This window comes from Tasmannia lanceolata, unplaced genomic scaffold (genome assembly GCF_043159265.1).
Source record: "Tasmannia lanceolata isolate RefF3 unplaced genomic scaffold, GAP_Taslan_0.1 ptg000015l, whole genome shotgun sequence".
Lineage (NCBI taxonomy): Eukaryota > Viridiplantae > Streptophyta > Magnoliopsida > Canellales > Winteraceae > Tasmannia > Tasmannia lanceolata.
The window spans coordinates 27,552,402-27,564,092 of NW_027518692.1; the positions used below are offsets into that span (position 1 = coordinate 27,552,402).

The 11,691-nt window shown below is 35.3% G+C and overlaps 1 protein-coding gene across 1 annotated transcript; it reads right to left on the minus strand.

Annotated features, from left to right (window-relative positions):
- Positions 1-449: 449 nt before the first annotated feature.
- LOC143845936 (cinnamoyl-CoA reductase 1-like) lies at positions 450-10,583 on the minus strand. The gene is made up of 6 exons (XM_077354331.1): positions 10,195-10,583; positions 8,174-8,343; positions 6,397-6,582; positions 5,251-5,413; positions 1,247-1,436; positions 450-984 (listed from the first exon to the last, which is right to left on the minus strand). Exons 1-6 carry the CDS (start codon positions 10,307-10,309, stop codon positions 846-848), a joined length of 963 nt encoding a protein of 320 aa, XP_077210446.1. The 5' UTR covers positions 10,310-10,583; the 3' UTR covers positions 450-845.
- Positions 10,584-11,691: the final 1,108 nt, after the last annotated feature.

Genomic DNA, 11,691 nt, shown 5'->3' on the forward strand with positions numbered 1-11,691 from the left:
CTTGGTACATTCACTATATTTTAAAAGAAATAAGAAATATTCTATCTGCTATGTATATTTTTATTACTCATATTTTTAGGGAAGATAATTTTGTTGCAGATAGCTTGACCAACCAGGCTAATGATACCCACATTAATGCGGTTTATTGGGAATAGGCTAGTCTCCTTGTAAACTCTAGAGGAGCTGTTAGATGCAACCAATTAATTATGTATTCCTCATATTCACACTAAATAAATGTTGGATGTTTATTTGTAAAGGATGTTAATTTTTCCTCTTCTTGTGCCTCGATGGGTCAGAGGCAAGGTTCCATGACCTCGTGTAACTATTTTTTCTCATCAATAAAATTTAAAGTGCCGGGTTAAAAACCCAAAAATCACAAAAAATAAATAAATAAAAAAAACTCCGAGATACACAGTTCCCCAAAAAAATTATGTTCAGCACTCCCCCAATATCATCAGTTTGCTCTATTTTTATTTATTTATTTGAATGGTATCAGTTTGTTCTATTTGATCCCATTTTATCAATTTAAAACTACAAAAAATAGTCATTTCCACCCATATAATCTAATCCTATAAATCTTCAATCTTGTTGATATGAAAGTAATAAATTGACATGGCTGAAGTTGACTGGAGTTCTGTTGAGAGATGCCAAGTCTATACAACAAAAGAGAACACCCATGAAAGGCACTTGGAAATGCCCATACTTGAAAGGCATCAGCCCCAACACTTGCCGACATGCAATATAAAACTTGAGGATCAGTTATACTTACTAATATAATAATTGTATTTTTCGATCAAACATTCTCACTATAGAAATCAATGCAAGAGATGAAATAAGAAAGTAGTCTAATCCTTGTCTAAGAGGCCTGCCTCTTGAAAGCATGAAACAGTGTCAGCAAGTGTATCTTCCAATGGTCTGTATTTCCACCCCAATCTCTTCATCTTCTCTGAACTCAGCTTCAAATCTTCATCTACTTCAATATAACTGCAAGTAGAAAAAGAGAAAGTATAAGTGGGGATAAAACCCATATAATTCTACTGATCCTGAGTAGAAAAAAATAGTATAAGTGCGGATAAAAACCATCTAATTCTACTGACCTTGAGTAGAAAAACAAATAGTATAAGTGGGGATAAAACGCATCTAATTATACTGATCTTTAGTAGTAGTAAAGAAAAAAAAAAATAGTATAAGTGGGGATAAAACCCTTCTAATTATACGGATCTTTAGCAGTAGTAAAGAAACTTACTTCTTGGGATATGTGTAGTTTGGGTACATGCACTTCAACTTTTCGACCAAATCCCGGATTTGAATAGGATGCGCCGTACATATGTATCTTCCCGATACTTCTGGTTTCTCATATGCCAGCAGCACAGCTTCGGCTACGTCTCGAACATCAACGATCATCCGAGCTTTGTTTGCTACTGGATCATATTCTCCTGTTTTGTGATCATGTCAGATAGAAGTCGAATGGATAAAGGGATGGACGTATAGAATTTAAAGCTCCATTTTTCATGGTTTAATATGCTCAACCATCATGAGTTTATTGAAAGGAAAATCAACCAAAGCTACTTTCATGATTTTATTGAAAGGAAAACCAATCAAAGCTACTTTGCAACTGATTTTGACGAAACAATTGCTAGGCTTTTATAAGCTTAAAATAAAATCTTTTAAGCTTTTCACTCTTCTAAGTCTGTGTTTACAAGTATTTCATTTTCCCTACTTTGAAGACTTTACAAGATTTTCTTCGAGAGGGTAAATCATCGGCTTTCATCATATTTACCAACTCTGCCAGTGCATCCACACTGTCAAATACACTGTAAAGTAGTAGTTGTATCCTAGACAACCTCACTGCATATAAATGGTGGTCGGACGATGATCTATCTTAAAGGTAGCGTTAACGTGCTTCTACTACTCAAGATCCATGTTAATTTTCTAGCATATTTGGTGTACGTGGAATTTGCGTAGGGATCTTGCAGATTACATAAGGTACAATTGCGGTTGGTTTTAAACTCTTCAGATTAGCTACTTGATTTGCACTATTTGGATTGTTAAGCTGATTATCATATCCCGTATTCCAACAATCTTAAGCTAGATTAACATAGTTCAATATGGCAGGTGGTGATTATACACGTCCCTAGAAGTTAAACGAACAGAATTTCAAGTGCTGGCAACAATGCTTATTTTTCTGGCTATCAACTCTAAAGGTGGCATACATTTTGAATTCATTCCAACCTCTACCCGAAGAGCACGAACCCAGTCAAACCGGACTTAGACAAAGATGGGAAAATAATGATATTTGTTGCCTTGGTTATATTCTTAGTGCTATGGTAAATTCGTTATATGATGTTCATTGATGAATGAAAACTGCTAGAGAAATGTGGGAGGCCTTAAAAAAATACCTGGCCGAAGATGCAAGACAGAAATAGTATTTTGTTGGAAACCATCTTAGATATGAGATGGTGGATGAGAAGTCCATCTTAGGACAACTTCAACTCTTAATATATGGAAACTTAGTAGAAGGGATACAAATAGGTGATCATTTCCATTTATTGGTAAACTTCCACCTTGGAAGCAATTCCAAAAATGTCTTTAAGCATCTGAAAGAGTATTTGTCTTTAGAAAGATTTCCTTGTGATCCTTCTAATTGAAGAAGAGCAGGGGGCGATGCCAGAAATTTTGCACAAGGGGGGCAAAAATTATAGTAATTTTTTTTCTATCTTGAAATTAAGATAGAAAAAAATTTCTATATGAAATTTTGCACAAGGGAGCAAAAATTATAGTAAATTTTGCACAAGGGACATAAAAATGGTAGCATTAAAATTTTACACTTATTTTCTATCTTAGGGATGATTGGAAAGGGGGGCATATTTTTTTAAAAAGGGGGTAAGTATATTAAAAAATAAAGGTATATTTTTTTTTCCAAAAAATTAAGGGGGGCAATTGTCCCCCTTCCCTTTCAAGTGCCATCGCCCCTGAAGAAGAGTATAAGACTTGTGATTAGAATGACACTCAGAAATATTCTCTAAACCAGCCTTGTAGAGATTAGCAGAAAGAAAATTATTAGAAGCATTTGATCTAACCAAAACACGAAGAATGAAGAGAATGATAACTTTTTCAAGAGTAACAAAAAGATAGCTATGAACAATAAGGGGAATATTTCAATTGCGGAAAACTAGGACACTATGCTAGACAATGTCGACACCGAAAGATGGAAGAGAGTCCCAATTTGTTGGCATCTCTCAAGCGAAACCCGCTCCTCAGGCCAACATGGTGGAATTTGGGACCGTTATTCATGGAACCGAAGTGAAGAAGATTGTAACCATGGACTCTGTAGTGAACATGGTGTGCAACGTGTGCGATTGGTGGATAGACACTAGAGACATTATATATGTATCTTGCAGCAAAAGTGTTACCTATGCCCAAGCGAATGAAAGCGAGAAAATTTTCATGGGATCTACTCAATGGTCCAAGTGTGGGAATAGGGAAGGTTGATCTCGAATTCGTCTCAGGGAAGATTCTCAATCTGTAAGAAGTTATCTACATTCTAGTTCCAGATGTCAGGAAGAACTAAATCTATAGTTATTTTTCTGAACAAGAACAGTTACAAACTTGTCTTTAAAATTAACAAGTTTGTCGTCATCAATAGTGGGATATTTGTACGGTAAAGTTATGCCGAGATTTTGTTCAAGATTAATGTATTCATGAAAGAAATTAATAAAATGTTTAAATTATCAGCTCACATGATTGAACCTTATGATAGGTTGCATGGCATATCAGGACTTGTAAACGCACAAATCAAATACATATTCAATCGAAATTCAACAAAAAATATTTTAAATAAATAGAAATTTTTTTTGAAAATACTAGGATCAGTACCCAACGATGTGTGTGACCTAAAAAATACATCTTACCCGAGGAGTTCTAGTGAATGCCTTGTAGAATCTTGCTTACCCATCCAAAAATAAGACAAAAAATATTATGGTGAAAGAAAAAATGTCCCAGAAACAGATACTCCACATGAGTAACAGATGGAGTTAAAGAGCCCAGCACATTCAAGTCTCCATAGGAATGTAAACGAGCCGAGCCGAGCTTAACGAGTCGGCTTGTTAAGCTCAAAAGCTCGGCTCGGGCTCGGCCAGGCTCGCGAGCCTTATCGAGCTCGGGTTATATTAAGTTCACACCCCTCATCTTCCCTGAACAGCCCTATCTAATGTAATTTGACTACTCTTTTGACACTACGGGGGGTGGTCCATGTAACAAATGGGGTTCCAAAAAAGAAGTGTCATATTTTGCCTCCTCCTTTCACTCCCTGGACAACCCTTTTAGTGTATATATTAATATATAATATATATATTTAAATATATTAAATTCTGAACGAGCCTTAACGAGCCGAGCCGAGCCGAGTGTGGCCTAGCTCGGGCTCGGCTCGTTTAGCTTAACGAGCCTGGCCAGCCGGCTCGGCTCAGCTCGTTAAGGATTCGAGCCGAGCTCCGAGCCCGAGCCAAAATTGACACCCTTAAGTCTCCACGAAGGGTCACAATTGAGACCCGTTGGGAATCTGGTGACAGATTTTGGTTAGCCTCAACCGACTTATCTACCAAATTAAAGAGAACACTGACACACCTCCCAAATCAATCAAACAGTCAACAAAGCTTTGGAGTATCAGAAATTAACATCAATCAGATTTCTATGTTAGATGTTTGATAGCATATCCAAATGAGTAATAGGTCTTCCTTTTTAGGTTTTATTAGATTTCCATCTTAAAGTAGAAGGGGATTTTGTGTTCTTTTTCTTTTCATGTTATTTGTGGTGCTTTGATAAGTTGCTTTTGAGTTTGGGCTTTCCATTATTATGTTTATGAATCTGTTAAAAGAAATATTGTTGAGGATTTATCATAGATTCAACTAATGTGATTTATTTGCACCATGGATAAGGTAGAGGAAAGAAATGGCACTAACACCTCTATTTGCACTAGCAAAGATATAAATACACAATCATATTTTTGTTTGGGAAATGTTATCCGCACAGCCATATTTTGGTATTTGCACAAACCCAGCTTTCTTTTCTTCTTACATTGGCCCGTGAGAGCTTTTTGGCAAATGCAATAACCTTTTGACAGCTCTGTAAATACTAAAAGACAAGATGGGTTAGCGGAATTAACAAAATATAATTGTGCCGAAATCATTTTCCTTACGTATTCAAAGTTAAGTTCGATACCATGTCATTAAAAGCTTTAATATGAGTAAATACCTGTCAATAACTTGATGAAATAAAAGATGCTGGCATTCACTGTGGGTTGCAGCAGTGGCCCAAGAATCCAGGATGGACAAACCGATACAACATCGAGCCCATTTTTCACTCCAAACTCCAATGCCTCTTTTTCTGCTAATGTTTTGGAAAGGCAATACCAGTTCTGCACCAAAATGAAATGAGTGCTTAGCCTATACACAGAAACCCATTCTTCCCATCCATTACTTTCAGATTTGATAAAAACAGCAACCCATATCATATAAACAGTCCACATATCAAAATAAGAAACACCAATCAAGTTAATTTGATACCATTTGTGAAGTTCATCACATAGTTGAACCTTTGATCCCATTTTGATTTGTTAATTGACATATTAGAGCTTCTCATTTGTCTTTCATTTTCTGTGTCTTACATGCCTTCCCATGATTAAGTTGCCGAATCCATCACAGAGTAAAAACCATATTAATAACAAACAAATGCTCTATGTAGTACCGATGTTACTCAAATACAACTAAGTTCAACTCAATTGCCATTCCTTGGTTGGATCAGGTTCCCCAACTTGTAAAAGCTGGACATTTACAGCCAAAAGGAGTTAAAAGGATAGCATTTGTGATAGAAGACTCAATGAGAGAACACAATCGACTAACAAATCATTATAACTCTGGCCACAAGGTCCCACTAAAACAAAGGAACAATGAAGTTTGCCATTAAACAAATTAGAGCATATACCAGCACTATGTCAATTAGTGTTATATTTATCAGCTAACAGCATTTAGTTCCACATATTTTCCAGTCAATTAGATATTTTGCTCTTCTTCTACATGAAGTAGAAAGTGCCAATTGTTAATTTAGAATTTCCATTGTGAGAGTGCAGTCAAAAGCTGGCTACTAAGAAAGTGGTGAAATGATACTAAGCACATGCATACATTGTAGCAATAATGAGTTTCTAGATCTACTTCCTCAAATACCACTCGTATGGTTCAAGGAAAATGGTGAAATGGTGGTTGAGGCAAATTTCAATTCTAGACACCAGGATATCATTTAGCATTTACCTACTATATCAAGAGAGGATCTTCAGACCAGTAACCTATTCTGGAGCTCAGAGAAAGTAAAAATGTTAAATGGTATATAGTGTCAAAAAATTACCTCAACTGTCTTGCAATATTGCTCGTCAGACCAACAATCCTCATCCATGAATTTATCTTTTGGCCAGTTTGGGTTCATCGAAACAGAGCCAGTGCTTGACACATAGATAACTCGTTTTACTCCTGTCTCCAAACTTGCCTTAAGCACATTCAATGTACCTTTTACAGCCGGTTCAACCAATTCAATCTGCAAGACAGTTATGTGATCACCTTGATGCAAATAGATTATCAAATGAATAATTCTTCCAGACAACCATTAGTTAAAGCTCCATCCAAAGGGAAAGTAGTTCATATACAGTGATCTGATAACTTACTAGGACAATTGTGGTGGCTCGTAGATAATGACATGTTATATTATTATTTGAACTTAGGTTGTGGAGCAAACATAAGCAGGGTTTTAAATATGAGTTTCGGTATACACGTTGGTCACCATGGAAATGACAACCTGTCAATTTCGACCATAAATTCTGGAGGAAATTCTGTAAAATTATGAAAGTTTATGGAAATGCAGGCAAATGATAGAGAATTTTAGATAAAACTTCAGGAAATGCTTGAATAAGCACAAATACACACTTAGAAATCATCACATAAGCAAGAAAACCGTACATAATGGTGTGACAAGATACCTAATGACATGCATTGTCACACATGTTTAGAATAATAAGGTCCAACTATATACAACCACACATACATATGCTTCAAATAAACACAAAATGTAGGAAAAGAGCCACTCCATCTATTAATTTGATAAAGAGAATACAATATAATGAAGAAGCACAATACAGTGATACAAATTTACCGAATTTTCTAACAAAAATAAATAAAATAATTATATTTTAAAATTTAAAATTTTTGACTCAATTCATCAGTAGATTAGGCAAAAATCATATATAAAAAAAAGCTAATAAGCATATATGATAATTTTTTCTGAAATTATAGTTTTTCTTATTTAAAGGATTTTCTAATACAAATAAATAAATAAATAATTTTTAAAATTAAAATATCCAACTCTGTTAATCAGTAAATCAGGCAAGAACTCAAAAATTAAATGATTAGTTTTTCTTCGAAAAATATACCTTTTCCTATTTTAAGACCATGAATCCATAAAGATGAAAAACCCTGCACTAATCCTTGTGTAAATGCATCAAATCAATAATTAGTTGACGCATTTGCACCATGATTGAATAACGAGCGGAAAAAAGCACTTCTGAAAAAGAAATGCAAAAAATCCAAGCTTCTTTATGTACATTTTTTTGAAATGGAGATTGTCCATGTACTTTGGTCGAAATTTGAAATGTTGACTGAAATTTACATGCTAAAGTGGTACATTTCAGTCAACATGATCGAAATGGATTTCTTCAAAATTGGGGAATATCGATGAAGCTCCTTTAGTGGCCCATCCATAATACGAATAAGAGTCCATTTACTCTGTTTCATCTAGAACAGAACATAAAAAGATTCCTTGACATGTCGGTCATTTCGTGTCGGTTGTGTCCAATATTTAGAACCATGAACATAACTAGGAATTTTATAAATACTGAAATAAGCAATTGAATGTATGTAAGATTTCTTTCTCTCTTTTGTATTGTGCTCACATGAAAAATTGTTCAAGAAGTAGAAAATGACCCATATTCAACCTATGATGCCCATAAATATAACTTGGTTTCATCATTTCATAAATTCTGGATATGGACGTGACACTGGTATTTTGTCTAAATTGTATTTTTAGAAAAACTATATGGCTTAATAGGCACAGTTAAAATGTGAGGTGATCTTGCCTCTGGATTAGGCACACTGCCTGTTGGGACAGGACTTGCAACATGGAAAACTCCGTCACATCCGGAAATGGCTGTGCATAAGGAGCCATAATCCAGTAAGTCTGCCTTGAACAGCTGTAGGTTCGCTGAGGCCTTGTCCAATTTCTTTAAATGGGCATTCTTTTCATCTCCTACACAAGATTTTGGTGGAAGCAACAAGAAGTTAAAAGACAGAGTTTGAGCCGAATAGACCGAAATGAATTTTAAAGTTCATTGCATATTTTTGCAATAGAATTTCATATATACATACACACACATACACATAAGAAAAAATAATAACATTTCGTATTCTTGAATTTAAGAAATTTCCTAAAATGTGGCACAAAATCACTATCTATAGTAATTCATTCAGTATCATTGCCAAACAATATTTCATTTCAATCCAGGTATACCCCTTACTTTCTCCACTTTGAGAAACCAAAAAGAAAAAGAAAAAAAACAAAATCCAAGTATACCCCTGGATTTTTTCCCCTTTCAATCCAGGTATACCCCTTCATGGAATCTATTTGCAGAATACATAAATTCAAAACCAAAAAATAAAGAAAAATAAACAAAATCCATCGAGTAACCCAAGGAAGAAACCATAAGTTGACGTCTAAAGATTTCATGAAACCCAAATAAAAAATAACAACCAGAGACTAGCAAGACGACAGAGATGAGAAATAAGATTAACTTAAAATCCTAGTTGGAGAAAGAGCAGTTAAACTAAAATAGAATAAAAAAGAATTCCACCTCAGAAAACATGCAATAATTACCTAAGAAACATGCCACGGAGTCTCTGGAAGTTCATTGCAATATTGGCAACCAAACGAGGAATGGCATCTGAAATTCCTTCAAAATGTCTATGGCTACCCAGAGTTTGTACAACCAAACACTGCCTAAAGGACTGAATCATTGGCTTATGGTGCTCTTGAGATGAAAAGGATAACAAATAAAGAAAAATTTAATTGGATGCCTACAAGGACAGAGAATGAAGAAATACTCTGCCGGTTAACGTATTAAAATCACACCCAACTCTCAGATCTTCAAAGATTCATCAACCAAGCCAAGAAAACAAAGTAGAAACAAAAAATAGTAGAGGAAGAAATGTGGTAAATTATACAGAAACAAACCCAGAAAAATAAAAAAACAAATAACAAATCATTACTAGAACATTAAGTATGGTCTCATGAGATGAAGATGAAAACAAATCAAGAAATTTTTATTTGGATGTTCACAAGGAAAAAGAAAAGAAGTACTCTGCCAAATCAAGTATAAAAAACACACATTTCTCAAACCATCATAAATTCATTAACCAAACCAAGAAAATGAAGACCAAATAAAAATAGTACAAGAAGAAAGAAGGTAAAGCACGTAGAAAGAAACTCATTAAAATCACTGCTAGAATCTACTAACTCAAGTAGGCCTAAATCCAAATTTTCAATGAATTCATTAACTGGGCCAAGAAAATAAAGAAAAGATGACTATAATTAAAAGGTAGTCTTGTTCAAGCAAATGCAAAAAATAAAAATAAAAAAATTATTAAGCAAATCTATTAACTAAGGTATTAACTACATCATGTAAATGGAGAAAAATCAGTAGAAGAAACAGGCTCCAAATAAAAAAGGATAAACCCAATAGTAATCATCAGTAATCCAAAGATCCAAATCATACCTCTCCTTGAGAGAGCTGTTTCTTTTATTTGCTTATTTGTATCCTTATTTTGTTTGACTTTTTTCTTTCCCTTTATTTAGTTTGGTGTTTTTCATCTTCTCAGTCTTGGGAGTTTCCTTCATCATTCAAAAAAGATTAAAAAATCATATTAAAATAGAAAGAAAATGTCTTGATGAAACATGCTATGAAAACAAAAGAAAAATCAAATGCAGTTAAGGGTCCAAAACAAAACATACAAAAAAAAAAAAAAAAAAAAAAAAAACAAACAAATAAAAGACACTAAAATTCTGTGAAGGGCTAATCAGGTAAAAACATACACAAAAGCGTACCTGGTTCTCTGACGGTTCCATGCACGATGTAACCCTTCGAGAGAAGAAGCTCCACCACCCATGAGGCCAGATATCCTCCTGCACCTGTTACACATACTCTCCCCTTCGCCTCCATTGACACACCTCTCTCTCTCTCTCTCTCTCTCTCTCTCTCTCTCTCTCAGGAGCTTATTGAATCTCCTTAGGCCTTATGCTGATCAGACTAGGGAGAACCCTCCAATGCCATTTTATAGTTTTCTTTGTCATCACACGGCAACGTGGTAGTAAGGCAGAAGTTTGACTGTTGACGGAATTGTGAGAGCGGATGTTCCTTTTAGAAGGGAGGTAAATTGGCCATAAAACAGGGGTCGGGATTCTCACCTTCCCCCGGCTATCGAACCTTTTTGGCGCCTCCTAAATGCCATCTTGTACTCAATTTTCCACAAGTCAATGGTAATTCTTCCCGTCACCCTTTTACGTTATGCTTGTCCTAAGATTGGTTTTTTTTTCTTCTCTTTAAACACATCCATTCACATGTTTTCTCCCATGTAATTTGGTTTCTGAGTGGGCTGGATATCGCTGGTGTGAGCCCATAGTAAAGCCCAGCCCAACTTGTGAAACTACCAATTGCTTCAAAAGCTTAAGCCATTGGAGATGGGCCAGATGGCCTAATTTAATCTTTTATACTTCAACACTCCTCACGTGTGGCACCTCTTTTTAGGGTTGCCCTACAAGTGGCCATTCTTTTAGGTTAGCCATTACATGTGGATTTTTAATATCAAGGAGTTTTGAATCCAAGACATTTGCCCTGATACCGTGTGAAACAATCAATTACTACAAAAGCTTAAGCCTTTGGAGATGACGTTATTTAATCTTTTATTCTTCAACACGACCCAAGCGCCCGCATGTTTTACAAAGATAAATCCATATCCACCCAATAAGGGAATGATAACGGGCTCGAGCCCAGGGCCCCACAACTTGAAAATGACATAACTTGACAATTGCATCTAGCTTTGATCTCTAACCAATTTATCATAGAAATTTATCGAGGAATTTTGTTCATTTTTTTCATGGCGGCCATTTGTAAGACACGTAATAAATAGTAGGGATCATTCGATAAGTGTCATTTTCTAGTTGTCTCTTTTCTACTATAAGGTCTACCAGCTAAAGGGTCTGAATCTGGACTAATATCATGTGGGTGGGTTGGACCAGGCTTCTCATGCACTTAATTTAAAAATATTTATGCTTTTTTGGTAGGTAAGCTGGAATTGAACCTCCAACCTCGAGAGCTACAAAAACAAAGTTTTGAGCAATTGAGCTAGAGCCACAATCCCAATTGAATAAGTGCATTCGTGTTGGTATGATCACACCCTTAAAATATTTATGCTTCATAGCCACACAAAAGCACATTCACATAATCCTTAGCAACCATTTATGGAATGGCTTATGCGGATTTTCCACAGTGGAGAAAGAAAAAAAAACAGAGAATGAAATTCTCTACAACTGAATAACATGCCA